This window comes from Bos grunniens, chromosome 13 (assembly GCF_055505025.1).
Source record: "Bos grunniens cultivar Pamir isolate PY7600 chromosome 13, Bosgru_T2T1.0, whole genome shotgun sequence".
Lineage (NCBI taxonomy): Eukaryota > Metazoa > Chordata > Mammalia > Artiodactyla > Bovidae > Bos > Bos grunniens.
The window spans coordinates 55,304,050-55,331,895 of NC_141177.1; the positions used below are offsets into that span (position 1 = coordinate 55,304,050).

The 27,846-nt window shown below is 45.6% G+C and overlaps 2 protein-coding genes across 36 annotated transcripts in view; one reads left to right on the top strand and one right to left on the bottom strand.

Annotated features, from left to right (window-relative positions):
* PRPF18 (pre-mRNA processing factor 18) overlaps positions 1-12,079 on the bottom strand; it is a 135,662-nt gene extending 123,583 nt beyond the window's left edge. For 2 of the 4 annotated variants that reach the window (XR_015139642.1, XM_086334308.1), the window contains exon 1: positions 11,765-12,079. The gene's annotated coding sequence lies outside the window, so the exon portion shown is untranslated. The remainder of the gene's footprint in view (positions 1-11,764) is intronic. The other 2 variants (XR_015139641.1, XM_086334307.1) reach the window with 2 other exon arrangements.
* The window catches only part of BEND7 (BEN domain containing 7), an 87,814-nt gene continuing 72,015 nt past the window's right edge, over positions 12,048-27,846 (top strand). For 17 of the 32 annotated variants that reach the window (XR_015139617.1, XR_015139621.1, XR_015139615.1 and 14 more), the window contains exons 1-2: positions 12,218-12,782; positions 15,170-15,253. Coding sequence is in view for 13 of the 32 variants with exons in the window: in XM_086334288.1 (XP_086190414.1) it covers positions 12,722-12,782; positions 15,170-15,253 (145 nt within the window). In the remaining 19 variants the exon portion in view is untranslated. Of the gene's footprint in view, positions 12,783-15,169; positions 15,254-27,846 lie in introns of all 32 variants that reach the window. The other 15 variants (XR_015139624.1, XR_015139626.1, XR_015139625.1 and 12 more) reach the window with 5 other exon arrangements.

The following is a 27,846-nucleotide window of genomic DNA, read 5'->3' on the forward strand; positions in this document are numbered from 1 at the left end:
GACAGCAGGATGGCATCACCAACTCAATGGACATTAGTTTGAGCAAGCTCCAGGAGATGGACAAGGAAGCCTGGTATGCTGCAGTCCATGGGTCCACAAAGAGTTGGACATGACGAGCGACTGAAATGAGCTGAACTGACTGGTTCTATTTCTCTGGGAAAACCCTGTGAAGTGAATTCGCTCAGTCGTGTCCGACTCTTTGCAACCCCATGGACTGTAGCCTACCAGGCTCCTCTGTCCATGAGACTTTCCAGGCAAGAGTATTGGAGTGGGTTGCCGTTTCCTTCTCCAGGAGATCTTCCCAATCCAGGGATTGAACCCAGGTCTCCCGCATTGTAGGCAGACACTTTACCATCTGAGCCACCAGGATGCTGCTCTCTTTAAGGGTGGGTGGAAAAAAATAGAACTGACTGGTTCTATTTCTCTGGGAAAAACCTAATAGGAGAGTAAAAAGAAGTCCATGAAGCATCACAGAGGGAAATGAACCCATATTTGCCAACCTGGAGGCCTCCTCTGGCACATCCTCTTTGCCCAGCCCCAACCGCTCACCATCTAAATTCCATTTCCTATTTTTCATTCAGTTTTAGAAGTGACAGTCCATGTGAAAAACAGCAGCTTTTTCTCACTTTGGCAGCTAACCAAAGTGTATACTCATTGATGGCAGGAGAAGCCTCTCAGATGTGTATTTCCTAGGGTTCTAAAACCTAGAAGCAAGTGCTTTGCACATAGATAGGAGTTTCAGTGAATTAATGAATGCACTCTCCAAATGGTTAACATTTACAAACACTAACTAGCAGTATATTATTAATCTCCAAAAACAAACCAGACTGAATCACAGAGACCATCCTGCTGGGGATGCAAAGTAGGTCTTTTTATTCTTGGGATCTGTCCTGACCTCTGTATTCACAATTCTCACCCAGACTCCTTCAGAATGAGACTGAAGTATGAGGTCAGGGGAGAGGAAAACAGACTGCAGACACCGAAGGTACGGCTGCGGCTTTACCAAACTTTGACCAGCATGAAATCAGCCGACACAAAATGAATAAAGTTCCTGTTAGCATGTCACATATACTGGGGAAAGAACAAATGAAATCACATTGATAAAATTCATCTCTTTCTATAAAATTTGTTCATTTGATCTTTCTCCCAAACCTTCTTTGACATGATTAACCAAAGATTGAAAACTGAAGATAGGAAACAAACAAAAGCCCATTGGATTATGTAAGCCACATTTTTTGGCCCTGTGTGCAAATTGTGTGTTCCCTAGAGAAATATTTTCTACTTTTTTAAAAGAATTTTTTTAATGTGGACCATTTTTTAAACCTTTTATTGGATTTTGTTAAAATATTGATTCTGTTTTAAAATTTTGTTTTTGGCCAGGTGTGTGGGATCTTAGTTCCCTGACCAGGGGTTGAATCCACACTCCCTGCAATGGAAGGCAAAGTTTTAACCACTGGACTGCCATGGAAGTCCCTAGAAATATTTTCTAGAACTTTGTCTAATCCATTTCTGGTAGATTTGCTCTTGTTTCAGTCTTTTTCTGAAGAATTTATTCCAGTTGTTGTTGTTTAATCACTCAGTAGTGTCCAACTCTTTGTGTCCCCATGGACTGTAGCCCACCAGGCTCCTCCGTCCATGAGATTTCCCAGGCAAGAATACTGGAGTGGGTTGCCATTTCCTACTCCAGGGCACAGTCCCGAACCAGGAATCAAACCTGCATCTCCTGCTTTGGCAGGCAGATTCTTTACCACTGAACCATCAGGGAAAGCTTCCTTATTCCAGTTAGGCACAACTTCGACACCTGAGAGTTATTCTGAGATTTTCCTTTCAGTTTGCCTTATTTCAATTTTGCCCCATTACTCCTACTTAGACCCGTCCCCTGTCACCATACTGTGGATCGTTTTCACATTCTTTTTTAGGCATAATTTAACCATGCTTCACACATTAACTTGAGTAGACAGTATATGGTATAAATTACAGAAAACAGCGATGTGTGAAGACATTCTGTAGTGAATAAATTAAAGCATTAATTTCAGACATATCAAACTAACACTTTTTAAATTTGTGGTTCATATAATCTTCAGGCCTGTTTTCTAAGGTCTTTGGAATGGAGGAATTAAATGGAAGATTAGTCTAAAATTTCTACTTTTATTTCATGGGATAGAGATCAGCCATTCCCATGAATATTTAAAAGAGGAAGAATTTTAAAAAGAGAATTTAACACAGAGGACCTACTCAGATTTACGGAGATGTTGACATTCAGACATACATGTGAGAAAAACTGGGTTTAGCGACTCATCAGACATCATCACCACCAATCTGGCAGGAAAGAGAATTAAGACTATTGACAAGCAGGAGAGGACTTTCTCCCCCACTGAGTATTTGTGCAACTTGGTAAATGAGTCTGAGTTCACTGAGAAGCAAATGTGTTTATATTGCAAAGGAAAGATTTTAAAAAGGAGAATCTAACTCAAATTTACCAAAATTGCTAGGTGGAAAGGAAACTATTCTCAGCATAGGCTCACCAGGGATCCTGGAGTTTCTGGTTTTCACAGCTGATACAGAACCACAGCATGTACATGGAACCGGCACCAAAATGCATGTTTGTGCACACACACACACATCTTTTTAGGTAGTGACACTTAGGGAAAATGAGCAAGTTCATTTTTGCTCCTACTTTTATTATACTTCATAGTATTTATCACTTACTTACTCTATATCTTTATTTTTATTGACTCTTTCCCCCAACCCCTTCTAGAATTCAAACTCCATGTGGACAGAAATTTTGTTTTGTCTTGCTCACCTCTATAACCAGGGGACCTAGATATGGCCTGACACAGAATAGACAGCTAATGAATACAGCTTGAAGATACAGCTTGGCAGTGATTCTGTAGTTAAGGAACAAAACAGAAAGATACCATGCATACTTTTCTGTTAAAAAAAGCTAACTCTCCCCCCTAAAACCAATACAGAATGGGGAAAAGCTCTTTAATTTCCTAAAGGTAGGCTTTAAGATAGTGTTAGTCCTTAAAGATAACTGGGAAGCATCTAAGATCTGTCCATCTAATGACGGTCTTGAAGATAAGGCTCATGAAGGCAGAGACAGTGTCTCATTTTTCTCTTGATACCAGCTCATGATGTGGACCTGGGATAAGGTAATAAATAAGAACCAGTTGAAATAGCTGGCCTGGACTGTGTTAGTCCCTGATCTGGGCATTTCTATGTGTTAATTCAATTACTGTTTTTTACAATAATTCTATGTGGAGGGTTACAAGTCTTACCCCCCAGTTTCCAGCTCATAACATTTAAGGCTTTAAGAGCATTATTGAAAAATTGGCAGTTACCAATGTATTGTGTCTCCCAGCTCCAAACTCGCCCTTCTCTGAGCTGGAGGCTGGTGGAATGCGAGGCTGTCAACAGAGGGCGCCAGAGGGACACACCTCTGCCCCAGGAAGACATGCTGCTCACCTTCTGGCCCTCCATAGCTGGTATTTGATGTTGGAGGCCGGTGGCCAGCTTGGAGGAGTCAGCTGCACTTCTGGCCACTCTGTCCTCACTGGGAACAGTTTCTGCAGTCCAGCTCTGGCTCCACCTTCTGGAATGTCTTCCCCCACATGAGGTTGTTGTTGTCATTGTTTGGTCACTAAGTCGTGTCTGACTCTGCGACCCCATGGACTGCAGCACATGAGGTAGCCACAGCCTCTCTGAAGGAGGTGGACTCTTAGCCTTGGGTTTAGGGGTAGGATTGGGGTGGCCCCTGCCCTGGTCCTCTGTCCCTTTATTGTCCCCTCTCCTTCAGCCGAGACGTCATGGCTGCAGCCTCTGTAGCCCTCGGATGCTTTTTACCCTGTTTAGTAGCTCAGCTCCTTCTACTAATTACCAAGCCTTTACATTAAATTGTCCTCAGATAAGAGTGCTGGGAAGATGCTATATTATATCAAACAATGCAGCCCAAGATGTTGCTTGTGGGAAGCAATCAAGCTGGGCTTCAAAGCCAGGAGATCTGGAACCAGAGGACACACTCCAAACTTCCATGCTACGTTGTCTCAAACATTTGGGAGAAAATTCAGGTTAGCTTCCCCTATGGCCTGGACACCACTCATGCCACAGGAAGTACTTACTTACCTAGAATCTCACTCAATGGCAAAAAATAATAGTGTTAGAGGAAGGTACTCAAATGTACCTCCTCAAGTGCGGTTCCCAGGTGGCACTAGTGGTAAAGAAACTGCCTGCCGGTGCAGGAGACAGAAGAGACAAAGGTTTGATCCCTGGGTGGGGAAGATCCGCTGGAGGAGGGCAGAACAACCCACTTCAGTATTCTTGCCTGGAGAACCCCCATGGACAGAGGAGCCTAGAAGCTACAATCCATAGGGTCGTAAAAAGTTTGTCATGACTGAAGCCACTTAGCATGCACAAAACCACACACCACCATAGATTTTAATATTTTAGATCACTTTCACATACATGATTTGACCCAAACAACTCTGTAGAGGTGATAAGGCATATGTTATTATTCCTATAGATACAGAAATTGAGGCCCAGAGACATTAAAATTTTACATGCACAGTTGTACTCAAGTCTCCCAACTCCCAGCTGGGACTTTGTAATACGACTGTCTTGTCTTGAAGCTTAGTTACTCTGGAGTCCATATGACCAAGAGACTGAAAACTGGATCTCGGCAAGACCCCCGTCCTAGTCCTTGGAGCCTGTGTGGCCCAACTAGAGAGTCTGGGTGCCACAGTGAAAGGTCCTGCATGATGCAACCAAGACCTGACACAGCCAATTAAACAAATAAAAGAGACAGGCAGAGTGGGACTTCACACACACAGAGGAGAAGGTGTCGTGAAGACAGAGGCAGAGATCGGAATGACATGGCCACAAGCGAAGGAATGCCTGCAGTCTCCAGAAGCTAGTAGAGGTGAGGCCCAGAAAGAGGCCAAGAACAGAGGCCCTCTAGAGCCTCAGGAGGGCACACAGTCCCCTGCTGCCACCTGAACTGTGATGCCAGGTCAGGTCCATTCAAGGGACTCATTTCCAACTTCTGACCCCAAGAACTAGGAGAGAATAAATTACCATTATTTTAAGCCACAGAGTTTGTGGTAATTTCATCGGCCTCAGGAAACTAATACACTGACAAATTCAAGTTTAAGTTTCTTATGTGACTGGAAAAGATCTACATGATTGATCCTTTAACGACACTGATTTGAGCTGTGCATGTCCACTTATACTTGGAGTGTTTTCGGACTTATACTTGGAGTGCTTTCAGTGCTAAGTCTTACAGTAATGCATGACCCACATTTGGTTAAATCCTTACATGTGGAACCTTGGATACAGAGGAATTGTGGATACAGAGGAACTGCATAGGTGGAAAGTGGACTTTAAGTTATATTCAGATTTTTTACCATGCCAAGAGTCAGTGTCCGTAACTACGGAGTTGTTCACAGGTCAACTGTAAAGCTACCTTCATTAAAATTCAGAATTTTAAGAACATTCAGGATGAAAACACGAGCTACAGATTAGAAGACATTTGCAAAATAATATTCTACAAAGGACTTATATCCAAATATAGAAAGAACTCTTTCAAATGAAAGAAAAAAGACCAACAACTGGTAAATGAGCCATTAAAAAGAATGAAATAATGCCATTTGCAGCAACAGGGTTAGACCTGGAGATCATCATATTAAGTGAAGTCAGAAGAAAAAGACAAATATCATATGATATCGCTTATAAGCAGAATCTTAAAAAAATACAAATGAACTTATTTACAAAACAGAAACAGACTCACAGACTTAGAGAATGAATTTATGGTTACCAGATGGGGAAGGGTAGGAAGGAGGGATAGACTGGGAGACTGGGATTGATGTATGCTGCTGCTGCTGCTGCTGCTAAGTCACTTCAGTCGTGTCTGACTCTGTGCGACCCCCGTGGACTGCAGCCTACTAGGCTTCTCCATCCACGGGATTCTCCAGGCAAGAACACTGGAGTGGGTTGCCATTTCCTTCTCCAATGCATGAAAGTAGAAAGTGAAAGTGAAGTCGCTCAGTCGTGTCCGACTCTTAGTGACCCCATGGACTGCAGCCTACCAGGCTCCTCCATCCATGGAATTTTCTGGGCAACAGTACTGGAGTGGGGTGCCATTGCTTTCTCCCAGGATTGATGTATACACACTGCTATATTTAAAACAGATAACCAACAAGGTGTATAGCACAGGTAACTCTCCTCAATATTCTCTAATAACCTAAACAGGAAAGAACTTGAAAAAGAATAGATACATGTATAACTGAATCACTTTGCTGTATACCTGAAACTGACACGTTGTTAATTAACCATGTGCTGCATGTGCTCGGTGTGTTGGATTCTTTGCAACCCCCTGGACTGTAGCCTGCCAGCCTCCTCCGTCCATGGGATTTCCCAGGCAAGAGTACTGGAGCGGGTTGCCATTTCCAGCTCCAGAGGGGATTTTCACAATCCAGGGATTGAAGTCGTGTCTCTTGTATCTCTTGCATTGGCAGGTGGGTACTTTACCACTAGCACCATCTGGGAAGCCCATTGATAGTTAATTAACTATACTCCAATATAAAATTAAAATTTTAAATGGCCAAAAGACTTGAACAGGCTTGTGAAAGAAAAGGATGTCCAAATGACCAACAAGCACATGAAAATGTGCCTAATGTCATTGGGCGATTGGGGAATGCAAATTAAAATCCCAATGAGGCAAAAATGTACCACTATGCTCCAATTAATACCAAGTGTTGGTGAAGATATGGGATAGCTAGCACTCTCATATACTGCAGGTGAGAGTGCGTGAGTGCGTGCTCAGTCACGTCTCTTTTGCAACCCCATTGACTGTAGCCAGGCTCCTCTGTTCATGGGATTTCCCCCACACAAGAATACTGGAGTGGGTTGCCATTTCCCTCTCCAGGAGGTCTTCCCGACCCAGCGATACAGCCTAACTTTCCCAAGTCTCCTGAACTGCAGGCAGATTCTTTACCACTGTACAACCTTTGATACAACTACTCAGGAAAACTATTTGATAATACTTACTAAAGCCAAACATACTAATACACACACACACTCTAATCCAAAAATTCCACTCATGAACAGAACATATACACAAGATACAGTGTGCTTATGTCTACCTAAAGATATAAACTAAAATGTACAAGAATACCCATCCACTGTAGAATGGATAAAAAATTGCAGTATATTTATATAATGAAATAATATAGAGCAAAGAAAATGAATGAACTCTTGTACCCAACAAGAGGAATGAATCTCACAGACATAATGCTGAGCAAAAGCTTGATATAAAATGGTACACATTGTATGATTCCATGTATATGAAGTTCAGGAACACAGGAAACCAAGCTCTGGTGATAGTGGTAAGTTAGACTTATGGTGTCCTTTGGAGATTCTCTGCTGGGAGGGACCTCAGGGGAGCTGAAATGTCCTACATCTTAAGCTGGCAGAGGGTGGTTTTATACGGATGTAGACGTAAGTAAAAGAAACTCATTGAGGTGAACACTTAAGATTCATGCTCTTTACTATATATGTTAGATCTTCATTTAAAGAACATTAAATCTTTATTTTAAAGAAATGGCAGAAAGTAAGTAAGGTTAATGCATCACACTTAAGAGTCAGGAAACCTGTATGGCATTTGTGCTTCACTGAAAAAAAAACCTCATGAAAATGGATTTTCCTCATTTGCAAATTTGGAACATTAATACCTATCAACTTCCTATAGCAATTAAGAGCATTAGATGATGTATAAGTATTCTTGAGTTCCTATATGAGAAGCCTCTTATAAATATACAGTAATGTTCTTGGTGGCACATTTCAAGATCTCATTTTCACTTAAGTAATCTCTTATAGATATTACCTCCTCTAAGTTACAATTGCTAAAATCCATGAAGTAAAAGAAAATGGAAACTTGAGTTATGCCACCAACAAAGTGATAAACTGAGTCTAGAGTAGGGCTTACTTCTGTTCTTTCCATGACCCTTCTGATGGGTGATCGTCACAAAATGAAAAGTTAATATTTATACTTATTAATCTTCCTGAAGGATTCCAGAATCAACTGACACGATTTTCAATTCCAGAGACTCCAATCAAAGATTATAAACAGCCTCAAGCCATAATACCATCCCACTTATCTTTTTGAGGGTTATTACATAAACAACAGCCAGGTTATAGTCATATCTATGTACATAGTGTGGTTCAAATCATATAGTTCCTGGAAATCTGAGCTGTCTAATGTGGTAGCACTAGCTACATGTGGCTATTAAATATGTGAACTTGGCTAATCTGAATTGGTTTGTCCTCTAAGTGTAAAATACACACCATTTTCAAAACAGTGTACAAAGAAAAAGAAATGTAAATTGTTTATCACTAAGTATTTTTATATTGATTGTATATCAAAATGATAATATTTTTAATATACTGGGTTAAATAAGAGTATTATTCAAATAAATTTAACTTGTTTATTTTTACTTCTTAAAAATATAGCTAATAGAAAACCTTAAATTCCATTTATGGCTTGCATTATATTTCTATTGGACAGCAGGGCTCTAAATAAAGATGGAGATCTTCATAATGCTGTTCTTCTCAGGACAGAGTTTTCAGAAAAGGATTTTTAAAAATCAGGGTTAAGGTTGCTTAAATATTCTCTGGCCAAATTACCTGCCTTTATCAGAGATTAAAACCTAATCTTTATCTATAATCAACTGAATTTTAGAATGGTCATATGATAAAATATTTGACCAGTTTTGCCAGAGCTTTAATAATATGTGAACCTGTGGTTCTAAAATCTTTGGGGAAACCTGAACTATTGAGACAGAGAAATGACCTTAATACATCTCCGGTAGGATTATGCAGAACACCCCTACATAAAAACTCAAAAACAACATACTGTTGCTGTGGTCCAGCTGTTATGACTCTGCGCTTCCACTGCAGGGCGCACAAGTTCCCTGGTCAGTGAACTAAGATCCTGCATGCTGCATGGCAGCCAAAAAAACCAAATCAAACCAAATACCAAACAAAATACTGCTACAAACGGAATTGTGTTCCCTGCTCCCAAATTCCTATGTTGAAGTTCTAACCCCCAAACGTGACGGTACTGAGAGGTAGAGCCTTTGGGAGGTAATCAGGTTTTGGATGAGGCCAAGAGAGTGGGGCACTGATGATGGGATTATAAGAAGAGATCAGAACTCTCTTTCCACCACTGTGAGAAGGCAGCTGTCTACAAGCCAACAAGAGAGCCCTCACCAGGAACTAATTCTGCCAGAACTGAATCCAGGGCTTCTAGTCTTCAGAACCATGAGAAAGTCAATTTCAATTGTTGAAACCACTTCATCTATTGCATTTTGTATGGCAGCTCAAGCAACTAATATCTACCACTTAAAGCAATCTCTAATTAAACATCATTATTAATCTTTTGTTCTAGTTTAGTCGCTTAAGTCATGTCTGACTCTTTGGGACCCCATGAGCTGTATCCCGTCAGGCTCCTCTGTTCATGGGATTTTTCAGATAAGAAGACTGGAGTGTGTTGCCATTTCCTTCTCTAGGGGATCTTCCTGGCCCAGGGATTGAACCAGCATCTCTTGCATTGGCAGGCAGATTCTTTACCACTGAGCTACCAGGGAAGCCCTCTTATTTAGATCTTTTATTAACGGTAATTTTGAATATATTATCTTTTTTGTTATACAAAGGCATGGTGATTTGCACAATGTGGAGAATAAACAAATATTTGTTGATTTTCTCTACCTGTTAATAGGACAGGCCTGATCTATGGCCTCTGTAGACCAACTTGCTCACAGACCATTTCTGTTGAGCCAGGAACAAAGGGTCAAGAAGAACAATCATTATTTTAAAACATTATCACAATGAAATATCTTTTCTTAACTATATAAAAAATATTTTCTTCAGCAAACGGAATTCATATTCCCGCTTGAACTGAAAATGCTAAGTTGTTAATAACCCCCTAGGGATCTGCTTCTTGGTATGGTACCTTCAATGATTTTATCATAGCAAGCATAATAAAGTCTCATTTTATGCTCCAAGGCATGAACAATCCTAAATGTTCTTCAATCAGTACAGTCCTCAGCCTGTGGCTTCTGGAATAACATTTTTAAAGGCACTAAAAAAAAGAAAGAAGGGGTCCCTGCCCAGGGGACAGAATCAGGTGCTCTGTTTCTTTAGAAATCTTCAAAACACCTTCAGGTATTTTAAAGAAAGAGAGGCAAAAAAACCCAGTAGAAAACCAAATAGAGTAGTTGACCAACCCTTGTTATCACTTTAATCCTTTCTGCTACCTTTTAGAACTCCAAAAAATGTATACAATTTTGTTTGTCCTACACATATTTTCTAGGAAAAGGCCCTGAACTCTGAATATAATCTCCAAGGAGACAGTGAGAAAAAAATTTAAAACCTCTTATTTAAGGGTTCATTTTATCGAACAGAAGGAACACTCCTCTTGTTTTTTTGGCCCCTGCTGCACTGGCATGCAGGATCATAGTTCCTTGACCAGGGATGGAACCTGAGCCCCCTGCATTAAGTGCAGAGTCCTAACCACCCGACCACCAGGGAAGTCCCCTGAACGGTCCTTTTTCTCACTTTGAAACAAGCCTCCCATATCACTTATCACATATGTACCGCCTAACGTAAGACCTCAGAAGGTATACCAGGCTCTGCTTCTGCCATTTGACGGGTTACCTGGTTCCTTGATTTCCTGGTGTGTATATGCTTATGCAGGTTGCCTCCAACTTATCTTTTTGTCTTTCCTGGGGCTTCCTTGGTATCTCCATGGTAAAGAATCTGCCTGCTAATACAGGAGACACGGCTTCGACCCCTGATACCGGAGGATCCCACGTGCTGCGGAGCAAATAAGTTTCACAACTACTGAGCCTGTGTTCTAAAGCCTGGGAACTGAAACTAAGGAGTCCTTGAGCCCTAGAGCCGGTGCTCCAGAACAAGAGAAGCCATTGCAAAGAGAAGCCTGAGCACCAAAACTAGAGAAAAACCTGCCCAGCAAGGAAGACCCAGTACTGCCAAAAATAAATAATACACAAAATTATAAAAAAAGAAAAAGAGTGAGTCCTGAGCCTCCTCATTTGAGTAAGACTGGCAGTGTTACCGCATTTATCAACATACCCTCCCCCCTTATTTCCTCTCCACTCTTTTGAGGTCACTTGAACTTGTCACAGTGCTGGTTCCGACGTCCATCTCTTTACTCTCTTTGTATTTGCGTCTAGAGATGCCCAGTTTGGTGGCGGTACTTTTCAGCTTATCAGATCACATTTCTGACCTGCCAGTCCCCGCTGGTATAGAATTCTCTTCCATCCCCACAATAAAGTTGTTGTGAAAAAGCAATGGAGTGTACTCTTAACTCCCTAGAAAAGAATACAATATAAAACTAACACAAGCTTTCCATTCCTGCCGATTATTCTGGCTTTAGTACACCCAATGGCAGACTCCTCTGCACCTGCCTTGGCCATGTCTTCCCTAAGAGTCAGAAGAGAGGTGGGGCACCCACTGACGTCGCATTGCTCACCCCATCCACCCTCTCCAAGCCCCACATTCGAAGTTCTCTCCTTGAACTTAACTCCCAATCTTCCTACATCCCTCCTCGCATTGGAGTAAAGAACTAAAGCTCACTCTTTTCCATACTCGGCTGATCAGTAAATTCTAAAATCTCTTTTCCTTGCAGAGTTCAGATGGGTAAGTTTTTGGGTTTTGGTTGATTTCCCCCCCCCCCCCTAAAACTTGCCTGAAACCAGTGTCTGGCCCTCCGACACCCTGAACCTCACGGCGAGAAGAGTGGGCTGGCCAGAAGGGTCGCCGACACCCAGAGCCGTTGAGAACAAGATCGGCCCCGGGAAGATACAGGCGAGCTCGGAGCCGGGAGCCAGGCCCCCCCTGGGCAGCCGCACCCCGACTCGCCGGCCCCCGAGACACCGGCGTCGGGATCCCAGCGCCTGGCAGGGACGGCGGTCCCCGGGGGCGGGTGGGCCGGCCGGGCCGAGGGCGCTGCGCCGCGGCCTCTGGCTCCTCCTCCGGGCGCTGCGCGGCCAGGCCGGTGGGTGGCGGCTGCCCGGGCCCCGGGGGATGGCGGCGGCCGCGCTCCGCCAGCAGGTGGCCCCGGGGTCCCGGCGGCGCCGCCTCCTCCCGGCGCCCCTCCTCCCGCGGGGGCGGTCAGCGCCCCGACCCGGCTCGCACCCTGCCGCCGCCGCCGCCGCCGCCGCCGCCCTCGGCCCTCCCGCCGCGTCCCCGGGGCCGCGCTCGCCGCCGCCGCCGCCGCGTCCGGAGCTGTACCCAGGCCGGCCCGCGGCGAGCGCCCAGGGCGCCGGCAGCCCCGGCCCGCCCTCCCCGCCCCCAACTCGCTCCCCAACGGAAAGTTCGGCTCCGGCGGCGTCTAGCCAGGCAGCCGGGGATGAGCCGGGGTCGGGGGGCGAGCTGAGCGGCGGCCAGGAGGGGGCAACTTCGCCCGGGAGAGCGCCTCTCTCCCGGCCCCGCCGGCCGCAGCCCCCGGGCGGGCTCGAGTGGTTTTTCCCTTGCTTGTGCCTCCCCCCTGCGGATCCAAGAGACGGACCTTGGTCCCCGCGCTCCCGCTGCCGGGTGACAAGAGCCAGCGCCGCCGCCGCCGCCTCTGCCGCCGCTCCCTCTGTCCCTCCCCTCCGCCCGGCCGCCCCCGGCCGCAGCCCCTGCCCTGCCCGCCCGCCGCACCATGGAGTTCTCGGAGAGGAAGCGGAGCAGGAAATCCCAGAGCTTCAAACTGGTGAACCGAGGTAAGCGGGGCCGGGCCGGGCCGGGCGGGGGGCGTGCGGGCGGCCGAGGGAGGACTTGGCCGCCGCGTAAACAGCCCCCGGCCCCCGGTGCGGCCAACTCCGAGGGCCGGGGCTCCTGGTACCCCCCCTTCCCCCGCCCCGGGTCCCCTCCCCGAGTCGGGCTTCGGCCGCACACACGCCGGGCGGCGAGGAAAGTTGTGCGGCTGGGGGTGAGGGGGAAGGCAGGATGTGATTCCGCGTAAACAAGTCGGAGGGCACATCAGGAAATTAGCAAACAATGACACTTGGAGAGCGGGGAGCCTTCTTTGGTATTCCTCTCCTGTGGTTTGGCGGCCGGGTGGGGGAGGACGCGTCTCCATCAGGCCGTGCGGACACCCACCCGGACCAGTGGTCGTGGTGGTTTGGGGTTGGTTTGCTTTTTTCCTCCCCTCCTGCAAAAAGGAGAAAAGGTGGTGGTGGCTGTTGTAAGACCGAGAAAGAAGCTCATTAGGTGTCCAAGCCCAGAGAAGAATTGATGACATGCAGCATCTTTCCCGAATATGTTATTTGGGCAGGAAAGATGTTTTCGAATAGATCACGTAACAGTCAGATAAATATCATTAAAAAGAGAAAAACAAAAACAAAAAATCCAGCCGGTCCCTGACGATTTAACAGGTGTACACCGCGGTCTCTGGGCTTGGGTTTATTTTATGAGGGGAGAGGAAAGTTGAATAGTCTTGCCTGTGTTCGGTGACTTGTTAAAAGAGTCTTTATTTTTCCTGATTTGACTTTTCAAAAAACGATAAGAATGTAAGGGCAGACAAAAAATTATGCCTATCAAAATGCATTGTGTCACTTTAAATTAGAGGCAGGTGACTTTTTCTCCCCATCATGTCACAAGTCCCAATATTGAGTTTGGAATAATCCTGTTTAAGTGTCGTCTTTAAGTCAGCTTGAAGTCAAAACCAAACCAGAGAACCTGTCCACTTTGTTCCTCTGTTGTAGTATCTAGCATTGGCATCAGACTAGAGAGCAAGGCGATTGTTTTACCAACCTGGAGAAGTCACATGTAAGCTGATGAAAATTAGAGGGCGATTGCAATTTCCAGCTAAGCTAACTATGGTGTAGATTCAATAAAGCCTGCTTTCGGTTAGTCTGAAACTGATTTTGATTATAGACATTTTGAAGATCTACTATCTGTTAACTCCGATTTAGTTTGGATACTGTTTGATGAGAAAAGCCTGGCGTAGTTGTACATATTCAAAATATTTGGCTTTGCTTTTTACCCTGTACAGTTTTTTTATCCCTAGCAGGGTTGATTTCTCAGTCATTTGTACTTTAAAAGCACCTCCATTTATGACTGGCCTGTTGGTCTGTCTGATTCATTTTGGAATCTAGGTAGCTTTCTTATTTATGACCTCAGGGAACTTACTTTGTTGTTCAGTTGCTCAGTCGCGTCCGACTCTGTGACCCCATGGACTGCAGCATGCCGGACTTCCCCGTCCTTCCCTATCTCCCGGAGTTTGCTCAAACTCATGGAACTTACTACTTTATCTTAAAAGTGAGATACGTTTTGTAAACCTTGTTCTGGGAGGGCTAAGGCCCCCAAAAGGGAATCACTGTTAAGAAGGATTGTCTAGTTTCTTACTTAAGCAATCCTACTTTTTGGAAACAGTTGCCAAAGTGCAGTAGCCTCTTTAGAGAAGCTTGTAAAATACTGTATTTTAAAGTCTGACTGACATAGCAAGTCTGTCTTTTTCCTTTTTTAAAAAAAAAAAAATTACGGGTCTGATTTTTCTCTCTGCTCTGCAGGTGCATTTTTAGAACTTAAACGATTGTATGTTGAAGTGTGGTAGCCGAATGCAAGACTCGCTTACTTATTCCAAATTATACTATATTTGAAATAACAAATCAGTATTTTTCATGTGTGCTTGCCTGCAAGCTGCTCAAAGGCTAGGATTTCTCTGGATAAACTAAGAGTACCAGGTAACTCTGAAGCGTACTATCATCTACTCATGCAAATGGGTTGTGGAGATAAATTTGGAATCTTCTCCTGGCCTATGATTGGGCAAGGTTTTTTCTTTTCCTTATAAAAATACTTGTCATTTGGAAGAAAAGAAGCCTGGTATGTAATTGGCATTTGTGGACCAAATTTCCTGTGAAAACTGTGTGATCAAGCAGAGCTGTTTTCTAAAGTCAAAAGAATAGTTTCAAGTTTGTGTACTTCTCCAGAGTAAGCAGAGCGGTAGGGATTACCAGGGACTGCAAATTCTGTGATGAACTGAGATCTCAAAAAATTATGAAGTGTAGCTTACACATAATGTATATAATGAGATTCTCGCCTTTCTTGCTTATTCATATCTTGCAGGTCATTAGAATTCTAATTTTTGGCTGTTTTCTCACCCCAGATTATCACCATGAGGTCTATAAGATCTCAGACTTCAGCAGCGATGTTAATGGGGAGGCCAAAGAGACACAACCCATTTTTTTAGGTAGGTTCTTATGTCAATTAATTTCTCAGCAAAACAGTGTGGCCATTTGCAATTAGGGGGAAGGGGGGAAAAGAAAAGATTGTGCCAGAATGGGAAATGTCTGCCACCGCTTAATGTATGACATTCTTTTCAAGACCTTTTATTTTACAGATTGCCAATAGATCCCTTATTAACATGGCTAAAAGTTGTAATTTCAGACATAAATGTTTATTAGTGTCTACACACAGTGCTAATTATCACTCACTCCCGGAGCCAGAAGCTGACCGTGCAGTTTTGTGGCTCTGTGTTCACCCCATTTACATCGCATATTCGCTGGCATGCTTCATTGGCAATAGTTTGTGTAATTGGGGTATTACATCTTTGACATCTGGATAACAGAAATTCAATTTCCAGAAAGCTGCTATTTGTTTGGTTTTTGCTTCCTCCTTGGGTGGGGTAGAGGATTAATATGCTGTCTGATGATAATGTCCCTTCACCACTGTGGCCTGGTTGCTAATCCTGCCATGACAAAATTAAATTAACTCTCCAGCCAAAAAGCAGAAGGAAAAGGAAAGTGTGATGGTCCGTCGAACCACCTCTAGGTAGGACTGGTGATCACGGAGCCACTCCTCGTTCGTCCGCCCAGCTCTATGCTCACTTCACACCATGTCAGAGAGGGGAGGCCAGTCTCTGCTCTCACCACCCTCCTTCCTGACCCACCCCAGGGCCAAGTGGAGCAAAGCAGCACCTTGAGGCCATCCGACAAGAGTAACTTCGTGATGGATGAGTAGGTTCCCTAAAATGATGCCGCTCTGTCCACGTGTGGTTTTTAGTACAGAAACTGTACCCGAGGGGCCTTGCCCATCCATGCAGTTTGTTACTTGTGGACCATAAGCCAAAACGGCTTCCCCAGTAGCTCAGCGGGTAAAGAATCCATCTTCAATGCAGGAGACACAAGAGGACAAGTTTGATCCCTGGGTCGGGAAGATCCCCTGGAGAAAGAAATGGCAACCCACTCCAGTATTTTTGCCTGAAAATTCCCATGGACAGAGGAACCAAAAATGAAACAAATTAGGATTTTGCCACTAAGGATGGAGTACCTGTGAGGTCGGAGTGGAGGACAAATCATGGCCCTGGGTCTCCACTGTACCCTTCCCCAACACCTCCTAGAGCCTGGGTGGCAGTGTGAGAGCTGGGTGCCCCATGAGGAAGCAGAAGTGGGAGACAGTCCTGGCAAGAGCCATTGAAAGCAAGGGCCGGAATGGCCATGTCTCTGGGGAGAGTTGATAGGTCATTAAAAAAAAAAATTTTTTTTAATTGGAAGATAATTGCTTTATAGTATTTTATTAATTTCTGCTATGAAAAGTGAAGAAGTGAGTGTTAGCTCAGTTGTAGCTGACTCTTGGTGACCCCAGGGGCTGTAGCTCGGCAGGCTCCTCTGGCCACGGGATTCTCCAGGCAAGAATACTGGAGTGGGTTGCCGTTCCCTACTCCAGGGGATATTCCCAACACAGGGATCGAACCTGGGTCTCTTGCATAGCAGGCAGATTCTTTACCATCTGAGCCACCAGGGAAGTGCAACTATGTAAATCAGCTATAATGTATACATATATTCCCTCCCTCTTGGACCTCCTCCTCCATCCCACCCATCTAGGTCATCACAGAGCAGTGATCTGAGCTCCCGGTGCTGTACAGTAGCTTCCCACTAGCTATCTATTTTACACATAGTAGGTCTTTTGGAAGCAAGATGGGTGCTCAGATTCAGGGTACTGCCAGTTAAAACAACAAGGAAGCCAGGCAGTTGAGGGTTCTCTTGATCTTGCTTGAAGGAAGAGAAAGGGCGGGTGGCAAAGGACTGAGAAGTCAAATGGGTACTAAATAGAGCAGGGGTCCCCAACTTCTGGGATCTGAAATGCCTTATGATTTGAGGTAGAGCTGATGTAATAATAATAGAAATGAAGTACCCAATAAATGGAATGCTTTTGAATCATCCTGAAACCATTTCCCCATCCCAGTCCATGGAAAAATTGTCTTCCATGAAACTAGTCCCTGGTGCCAAACAGGTGGGGGACCACTGGAACAGAGGTAAAACAGGAGGGGAATGACATTTCTTCCACCAGCAAGCACCGAAGGTGTGTGGATCTTTCCATCCAGGCAGAGACTGTGGCTGCGGCCAGCACTGCTCTCAGCACCTGTTTTCTGTTCTGAGGGTCTAGAACCCAAAAGGTTCACAGTCAAGAGAGGTGCTGAGACCCAGGAGGAGAACATTCCTGGACTGTACTCTGTTCAGTTCCTTCCACTTATTCAGAATCCTGTATTTTCAGTTCCCTTACCTCGATCAGTCGGAATTCTATATCAAAGCACCACTCAATCTAACCATTTGAAAGGAAGAACTTGCCAATTAGTAGAAAGAGGTGCATTTATCATAAAAAAAGGAACATCATATCCTTGGTTTAGTTCTTCTCTGACACAGCAGGCTGTTCCCCCTGTCTGCTGGGTACTTGGAGAAGGGTGAGGATGCGATACAGTGGGTGGACTCCGGGTACGAGAGAGTGAAGGATGTAGAGCAAGCAGGCGCCAGTGCTTGGGACTTGGTAAGAGGTAAACTCTCCAAGGGGGAGGCCTCTTGGCTTCATCTTTCCTAGCTCGAGCCCAGGAAGATAAGAGAACATCAGTGCAAGGCCAGGCTTGTGATAAGTTTCTGAGTCGCTGTTGGTCACAGAGGCCTTAGACATCAAGAGACAAAAGATGGAACATTGTGAAAGTGCCTGGGTTATTCTCAGTCTTTTGCTCATTCTGGGGAAAGTGGGATATGGCTTCCATAGAACATTTCTATTTTGTGATCTTCAGGTCAATTTGGAAAAAAACAAAACTGGAGGAGCAAACGATTATGCAAACTGATTTCTAGAGCGATAGTTACTGATAACGTATGAAACACAGTTCTGTTGTTGATGGTGTTATAAAGGGGACTTTTTTAGGTTATACTTCTTTTTTGCAAATGTCATTCACGTTTGCTTTGTAAATGGCTTGAGTCCACCCGTGATATTACTCATCGTGGTGTAGAATTCTGCATGAGGTTGTGACACGCAAGGGAGATTGTTAGCAAAACAGCAGAACTGTTTGACCTGTAACACATTCCTCAAACAGGGCCTTTGGCATGCTGCATGGGATTTTCTGTGTTCAAATGTCCATATGTGTCATATCTGATACTATCTGCACCTGTAAGATTACGGTTCATGTCTCAGGGAAAGAGAGCGCTCCAGAATTTGGCAGAGGTTCCCACCTCAAATCAATTTCCCTGGGATATTTTTAGGCTGTTGACTAAGGCAGCATATTCAGCAGGGTAGGATGGCTCAGTGGTGTGAACAACTTGACTGCGAGCTTTTTGAGCGTCCCTCCCACATGTTTAACTTGCTGACAGGGTCAGGAGAGATTACCCTGTGGACATGTGCTTTGTCCGGCTGGCCGTGATGGGTTGTTATGAAGATTTGAGTACTATTTTGGAGAAAAACAATTTAATTCCTTTTGATCAATGTAACAGATTTCTCTCTTTTTTTTGAGAATGTATGACAAAGTCAGCACTTTTTTGAAATGGGAGTGGGACTGAGGGCAACCAAAGAAGTGGATAGGACAGGGATCCTGCTCTCAATGATTAAAATCCAGCTGGACAGGGACTTCCCCTGGTGGTCCAGTGGTTAAGTCTCTGTGCTTCCAATGCAGGAGGCCTGGGTTCGATCCCTGGTCAGAGAACTACATCCCACATGCCTCAGTGAAGATTGCGTATGCTGCAACTAACAACTGGTGCAGCCAAAAATATAGAAAATCCAGTTGAACAAATTCAGGACACAGTGAAGGAGCAAAATTCAGTCATCCGAACAACTGCAGTAGTCTGAGCACTTCCTGTGTGCCCAGCATTGAGTCGAGTCCTTGACAAGAAGGATCTCATTTACCCCTCAGAGCAAATCTCTAAGAGTCCTCACTATCCGAGCTTGTAGACAAGACTAGAGGTGTTGGGCTTCCCTTGTGGCTCAGCTGGTAAAGAATCTGCCTGCAATGCGGGAGACTTGGGTTCAGTCCCTAGGTTGGGAAGATCCCCTGGAGAAGGGAAAGTCTACGCACTCCAGTATTCTGGCCTGGAGAATTCCATGGACTCTATAGTCCATGGGGTCGCAAAGGGTCAGACACGACTGAGGGACTTTCACTAGAGGTGTCAGGGAGGCTGCCACAGGTCTCCCAAGGGGCAGGTGCCATCACTGGGACCTCACTAGTCTGTGTGAGCTGGGAACACCCCACAGCACAGCATGTGTGTGTGTGTTAAATGACAGACGTGAGCCTTTAGGGCAAAAGCTGAGCTAGAAGGAAAGGATCACAATGCGGGTGGGTTGGAGAGTGCTGGAAAGGCGACACTGTGACCTTGGGGAGGGTTTGAATAGGCAGGGGAGCTGGAGAAGATTCCAGGTGGGAGAGGTGATGGGAGCCTCAGAAGAGAGCTGAGTATCACTATAATCAGACTCTAAGTGAGGGTTGCGCTCTGTAGTTTGGACAGTACTGGCCCAGCTGTCATGATTTTTTTTTTTGGCTGCACTAGGTCTTAGTTGTGGCAGCTGAGGTCTTCGATCTTTGTTGCAACATGCGGGATGCGAACTCTTAGTTTCACCATGTGGGATCTTAGTCCCTGACTAGGGATCGAACCCAGCCCCCCTGCATTGGGAGCACAGAGTGTTAATCACTGGACACCAGGGAGGTCCACATCCCCTGATTTTTTTTTTGTTTGTTTTGGGCTGCCGTGGGTGTGGGCTTTCTCTAATTTTGGCAGGCGGGGGTTCTCACTGTGGTGCTTCTCTTGATACAGAGCATAGGCTCTACAGTGCTGGCTCAGCAGTTGTGGCTTGTGGGCTCAGTTGCCCCATGGCATGTGGGATCTTCTTGGACCAGGGATCAAACCCATGTCCCCTGCATTGGCAGGTGAATTCTTAACCACTGAACCACCAGGGAAGTTCAGTCTCATGACTTTTACAACGGACCTGTGTGTAGCCTGGGTGGATGTCATTATTCCCATTGCCCAGAGGAAGAAACTGAAGCTCAGAGTTAAGTGACTTGCTCATAAGTAGCAGATCCTGGACTAAACCCAGGACTCCTGTCCCAAGGTCTTTCCCTCTGCCTGGTTGAGCCGGGCAAATCCAGGGATCATTGGAGAGACCTCAGCCAGCATCGGGGCACTTTTAGGAAGTATTTTAATGCAAGAATGAATTTATTATCCATAACAGTAGCAAACATTTTGGAAAATCTTTTTATATCTAGATTTTGTCCTAGGTTTAGTATTATAGTAGATGTGAAACATGTCTTTTCAGGTGTCTGGTCCCATTCATTTGTTTAGTCAGATCCGGTTATATGCTGTGCTGGCTGTTCTCTTTAATGTTGAGTCTGTGAAACAGCTTTCGGAAGACGAAGCTCAAGGTGCAGTAGGCCGAGCTGAGCAAGCAGGGTTGAGATCTCTGATGTTTTGAATCTTTCAATGACTTTCTTGACGACAGCCAGCCCTTTCAGGGTCCCCCGAATCTCGTCGAAGAGTCTCCTGAAGTTAGGAATCCAGCCAACCAGAGTAGTTTCATTCATCAAGTTGTCTGGGCGCCAGGTACCACGCTAAGAACTTTGCTTTGGGAGTTTTTTTTGGGGGAGGGGGGAGGGAGTCACACCTTAAGGCTTGTGGGATCTTAGTTCCCCAACCAGGAATTGAACCCAGGGCCACAGCAGTGAAAGTCCTGAGTCCTAACCAATGGACCACCATGGAAGTCCCCATGTGGAGAACTTTGCGTGTTATCCCATTAATTGTCCCCCAAAAGTATTATTATTCCCACTTTGAGAAATTTGAGGTTTTCATGGAGTAACTCAGTGACAGAGCCAGGATCCAAACGAGGGTCTGTTGTCTCCAAAACTCTCTTATCCACGTGGTAAGCTTGTTGAAATGAACTCCCATGGGTACAAAGTTTGGAGGGGAGCAGAGCAGCCAGGAGCAGGTGGAGGATGTCCCGAACACCTGTCGCATGTCACACCTCCTCTGCTGGCCTCTGCAGAACGGTCAGGGTGCCCTCAGCACCGTGGAAAAGCCTCTGGTCCAGATGGTTTTGGAGAATTCCTATAGCACTGATGCTATGTCTGGTTCTACTGTGGGTCCAGAAATGGTTTCAAAAACAAGAGCAAGCAAAGTCCAATCTGAGAGCCTCTTGAGGAGCCTTAAGGACTGGTGGCTTCTTTGAACATAAGTGCTCATAAGTACCTGCGCTTATGTGGCTGTGGGTGCAGGCTTAGTCATCCTTGGAGAGGACTCACTTTATTGCCTGAAGTTTGAGAGCTTTTGCTGCTAGGCTGTCTCATACTTCCACTAATCACTGAGTTAATACTACAACCCCTCCAGAAGGTAGGTGTTACATCCCTTAGATGAATACAAATGGGAAGCTGACCTCAGAGATGACAGCGACTTGCCCAAAGTCACACAGGAATTAGTAGCTGACTAGGCTTTAAAATTGGATCCTTTGACATCTCATTCTGTCCTCTTTTCCCTGTGCCGGAGCTGCCTCCCCATCCCCGCCTTCCTCTCACAAATGCTGATCTTAACATGTAATTCATCATCTTACCCCATGCTCAGACACTTAACTGTCTTCTCATGGATTCTAGGGTCAAGTTGAAACCCCTTAACTTAGTGTTTATCCAGTATATCCAGTGTATCCAATCTGCCCCTAATCTCCATCTCCATCTTCATCTTCGATGTAACTCACCTCCCTGGGCCCCACTACCACCCCCCCCCACCCCTAGCAAAGTAGGATTTCAGGTGAGAAAGGGGGCCCCACCGGAGGTAGAAGGAACGGCGTGGCCAAAAGCTTGGTAGAGGGGAAGCCCGGGACCCATTTGGGAAGAAAGAGACTCAGGTTTGTTTAATGTCTACTGTGGTTGGTGAAGCCTTGGTTTGAATCTCAGGTTAACAGTTCAGCACACCTTGGACAGACTCGTGAGGGTTTTCTCTTCTTTAATGAGATGCTGATGGAGATCCTAATCTCTCATCCAGTGCCCCTACAGCACACAACACATCCTTTGCGGTGAAACACATTTTCAAACTAGAAAACACTGCATTTGTTTTTGTCCCCGTTTTCTCCGAATTAGAGGTTATCTTTTCTTCTGGGCACCTCAGCACTGAATAGGAATGCCGCTCTCCTGCAGCATTTACCGCAGACTGCCTGTAGTAGTTCCTTGTTTTGTACGCGTCCTTTCTGTGCTTCATGTCACCCTGAACACATCCCATGTTGAACTCTGGTTGTTTTTAACCCACCTCTGCTCCTGTGCATTGGAGGATCAGAGGAAGTGGGACCTGAACTCTTTTTTGAATCCTTTAGAGCAGGGGTCCCCAACCTCTGGGCCGTGCACTGGCACCTCTTGTTGGACCAGCGGTGGCGTTAGATTACAAAGCAAGTGCACAGTAAACTTAATACCCTTGAATCATCCCAAAGCCCATGCCCTGCCCTCCCGGTCCATGGAAGAGTCATCTTCCACCAAAAAGATCCCTGGTGCCAAGAAGGTTGGGGACCACTGCTTTAGAAACAAATCACTTAGCACAGTGATTTGTTTGAATACAATAAGTACCCCACATGATGGGTACTCAAATCCATGTTATCTCCGTGCGTGAGTATACTGGACACTGATACAGTTGTGTAGGACTCTGAAGATGTGCTTTAAAATACAGCACCATCCTCATATTTTAGAGATGGTTAGTGAACCCACTCCAGTACTCTTTCCAGTACTCTTGCCTGGAAAATCCCATGGACGGAGGAGCCTGGTGGGCTGCCATCTATGGGGTCGCATAGAGTCGGACACGACTGAAGCGACTTAGCAGCCACAGCAGCAGTGAGCCAAAGACATGTCTCATTTAACCAAAGAAGCTTTGGTCGTATACTAAACTAGCATAGAAATTGGGGGTTTCTGATGTTGATGGGTGAGAGACAACTTGAAACCTAATTTTTTATTTTTCAAATCTAGTAAAGACAAAAAAAGGAGAGGCACTCACATACGAAAGCAACGACGTGTTGAAAACCCAAATTGAAAAATAACATGTTTTGCTGGCTCTGTAATTCACCGCGATCTTGGCAGAACTTTACAAAGGGGCTGAAGATGGTCCTGCCCTGTTCGTAAGCCCATGTTTAGAACCAACTGGTTCTCGGGCTCCACTTGGAGCAGGTTTTCCTACCTGCATTTAAGAAAATCCATGCATCAGATGGCAACAGACCCTGGAACTGTCCCATTTGGATCCCCCGTCCCCACCCCCGATGTGTGCGTCTACACACACCTCTTTCTGTTTCTCCTAAAAGCTCGGGGTGGTTCAGCGACCGCCCTGTGAGTTAAACTTGTGGGGTTATAAGAGTTGGCTTTGCCCCCACCGATCACCACCACATTGCTAGAACAAATCTTCACAAGGGACAGACTCTAAGGAGGTGTCTTAACAGTTTAGCCTCCCTGGTTCCCATGGGAATATGGATTTTTTTCCTTTTGGAGGAAAAGAGTATGGTCATTCATAAGGGGAAAAAAGACTGGGGAACAGTGTGTTTCGCATCTCAAAGTTAAAAATAGACCTAGGACATTTACGCAGCACGTCTGTTATTCTTAACAGTATTGGAGAGAACACTACCTACAAAGGAAGGTTATGCAGTAGCAGGACGCTTGCAGGGACCCATGGTAATTGATGCAGGGGCGCCTGGAGGGCCCTTGGAGGATCGCACTCTCCCCAGCCTCCAGCTGAACCTCCTATTGTCTCTGGCTCAAAGATCAGGACTCAGAAGACAGATTAAGACCCCACAGGAACTACCACCTGCCTGCCTTAGGCTGATTCCTGAGACAGCTCTTCCCACTTCCTATGCTTCAGCCACTCCAAACCACTTTCCACTCCTGCAGCCGCCTCGCTTCCCCTCTTTACTTCCTGCACTGACCACCTCCTCTGCTTGCAACCCTGCACCTGCACCATGCTCCCTCTTCTGTGCTTGGCTAGCTCTTATCCCTGAAGACTCCAAGTTGACGTTGCTTCTTCCAGGCAGTCTTCTTTGATTCCCCCCTCCCATCTCCTTCCACACCATTTCTACCAAAGTGAAGGCACTGCCAGTTTAATTCTCTCTCTCTCTCTTCCTGTGTCCCCACTTCGCAGCACCATGCTGGGCACATTACAAACATCCAAGGATGCTCAGTGAATCAGCGAGGAGCTCCACTTCAAATTAAAAATAGTGAGATCAGCTACTCTGAAGCTTTATCATTCACCTCTTTTACCTCCAAGCTCCCATCTTGGCTTCACAAGATGAAAATCTACGTGTCCGTCTCAGGAGTTACCTGGACCTCACATGTCAGGAGTAAAATACCCAACGGAACAGTTACTTTTCTTTTTTTGAAAATAATCATTTTTAAAGTAATTAATTCCATTTGTTTTAAAATTTCTGATTGTGCTGGGTCTTCATTGCTGTGCACGTGCCTTCTCTAGTTGCAGAGAGCTGGGCTACTCTTTGTTGGGTTGGTGCATGGACTTCCCTTGTTGTGGAGCTCGAGGCATGAGGGCTCAGTAGTTGTGGTTCACAGGCACTAGAGTGCTGACTCCGTAGTTGCTGTGCACAGGCTTAGCTGCTCTGAGGCACGTGGAATATTCCGGGACAGGGAATCGAAGCTGTGTTCTGTGCATTGGCAGGTGGATTCTTACCCACTGTACTACCAGGGAAGTCCACGGTTACTTTTCATTACACGTTTTTTCCTTTCCTATTAAGTTAATAGCTGGCCCCCTTTTAAAGTTGAACTCAAGACTAGGATGCCCTTGTGTGTGTTCCTGCCCCTGCCCCAGGGTCTTGCAGACTTAGACCCCACCGTGTGAAGGTATGCCTGAAATATTGCAGTACTGTGGCGCTGATCCCTGCCTGCCATCACGTCTACTTAACTGCCTTGTCTGTGAGATCTCTGTTGACCCTCGAGTCTCAGCTTGAATTCCTGCAGGGCAAGACTTTGAGCTTCCTGTTCCTAGGGCACAATACCTGGCGACAAGTAGACTCTGGGTTGCTAATTTTGGATAAATGAGTACCATGTTAAAACATGTTGAAATGTACTTTGCCTCCAGTTATCAGCTGATCCGAGTGGGATGGTTTGTTAAGCCGAGCAGGTTTTCTTGGGCAGGACTGCCTTACACTTTGAAGGAGGTTAGGATCGCACCCTCTGGATGTTAGCATCATAAATACACATGCAGGTCGAGAGCTTCCCACTTGGTCACTGTGACCATCAGCCTCCAGCACATGTGAGCCAGAGTGTGGTCCTTAGCATGCCAGGGTTGTGGGGTTCTTTAGCTTTTTAAAAAATGGTTTTTGGCTGTGCTGGGCTTAGGTTCCTGTACACGGTTTTCTCTAGTTGTGGCGAGCGGGGGCTACTTTCTTCTTGTGGTGAGTGGTCTTCTCATTGCGGTGGCTTCTCTTGCTGTGGAGCCCGGCACTCACATGCATGGGCTTCAGTAGTTGCGGCTCATGGGCTTGGGCGCCCTGGAGCATGTGGAATCTTCCCGGACACAGGGATTGAACCTGTGTCCCCTGCATTGGCAGGCCAATTCTCAACCACTGGACCATCAGGGAAGTCCAGGTCCTTTAGCTTTGAGTGGGGAAAAAGCCTGGATGCCCTTCCTTCACCATTCTCTCTCAGATGCCCTGAGAGAAGGGGGACAACAAAGACAGAGGCTGTGATGGACTGACTCAGCTGCATCACCATTCCGAGAAGGGAGAGATCAAAGGGCACATTCCGTTCATGGTCAGGTTACTGCACCTCCTTTCCACACAGTGGACGGCTAACTGCGTGCGTATCTGAGCATATATTTTAAAACCGGGAAGAAGTTTAGACAGGTTTTCTTTCAAGATTCCAGACAGTATCCTGGTAAATAAGAATTCATAAAATTGTTTTCTTAGTATTGCAATTTTTTCCCCCAGCATGTACAAATATATAGTGTGTTCTCTGAATTCCAAGGGTTTACAATGTTTTTTTTTTTTTAACTTGGAAATCAAATTTTACATCTGAAAGGTTAATGGAGAAAACTAATTATGCTATCTGGTAACCAAATGTGTGATGGGACATTTGTCTCTGTAATTAACAGCAAGGAGCTTTTATAGTTTCATAAAATCGAATGCTACATCGAGTATTCCGTGAGCATTTGTTTGGATGAGGTGTCCAAAACAGAGATGTTTATGGACGATATAAAGTTGAACTGAGATGGAATGCAGGTGTCTGCTGTGCATCTCGCAGAATTTCTCATTGTTGAAATGGAAGCCAGAAGATTAATAACTTGACTTTGTCATGATAAAATAAGTAATGTGTTCTTGGAACAGTGGTGCGGCACATAAGTTACTCGGTAATTCCAAGAATTTATTCTGTTCCAGGAATAATATCCTGAACAATTTATTTTTTACAGAAAAAGTTGATGCAACATAATAGCCTCTGAAGTTGCTTGTGTGGCTAATGGAATTATATCTCAAATGTGACTTTAAGCCCACGTATAAGATGTAAAGAACCCCACAAAAATGCAAGGTTAAGGCACACCTTGAAAGTAAAGAGTCAGGAGGTGCACGAGTAAAGGTTCTTCTGTGAACATTAACTCATTCTCCTCGCACATATATAATTTTTTCAATTACTAGCAAGACTTTAATGGGTACCTTAATAAGCGCCGTGTGAAATATAGCGGTGCCGTCGTTGCTGCAGGAGTGGGAGCCTGAGGTGTCCCTGTGAACTGTTTAACTCCTCCTGTGAGAGGCAGGGACATGGACCCAGACCTAATCCATCCTCCTCTGATTTCCTTTGGTCATTTTGGGCAACTCAAGTCTTTGACGTAGACCATTTTTAAAGTCTTTATTCACTTTGTTGCAACATTGCTTTTGTTTCAGGTTCTGGTTTTTTGGCTGCAAGGCATGTAGGATCTTAGCTCCCCGTCCAGGGATGGAACCATCACCCCCCCACCCCACCCCACCGCCGCCTCCTGCATTGGAAGGTCCCCCAGGGAAGCCCCTATCTCGTTTGTTTTGGTGGGCGCTGGGGGCGCGGATTTCTTGTCTGTTGTCCTGGGTGAACTGGGAAGAGGCAGAGAATGAGACATGTTCCCCTGGGAAGCTTTTGTAGGAAGACACTGTCAACTGTAGGGCTTCCCTGATAGCTCAGTTGGTAAAGAATCTGCCTGCAATGCAGGAGACCCTGGTCCCATTCCTGGGTTGGGAAGATCCCCTGGAGAAGGGATAGGCTACCCACTCCAGTATTCTTGGGCTTCCCTACTGGCTCAGCTGGTAAAGAATCTGCCTGCAATGCAGAAGACCTGGGTTCGATCCCTGGGTTGGGAAGATTCCCTGGAGAAGGGAAAGGCTACCCACTCCAGTATTCTGGCCTGGAGAATTCCATGGACATAGAGTCCATGGGGTTGCAAAGAGTCGGACATGACGGAGCGACTTTCACTTTCAGGCACCAACTAGCCTCATCTGGCCAAACCCACGCACCCCACGGAAACGAGGAGAACTTCTGTTACAGATGTCAGTTTATGCCTTGTACATCAGTGGTGTTTGGGGGTTGTTTTTTTTTCC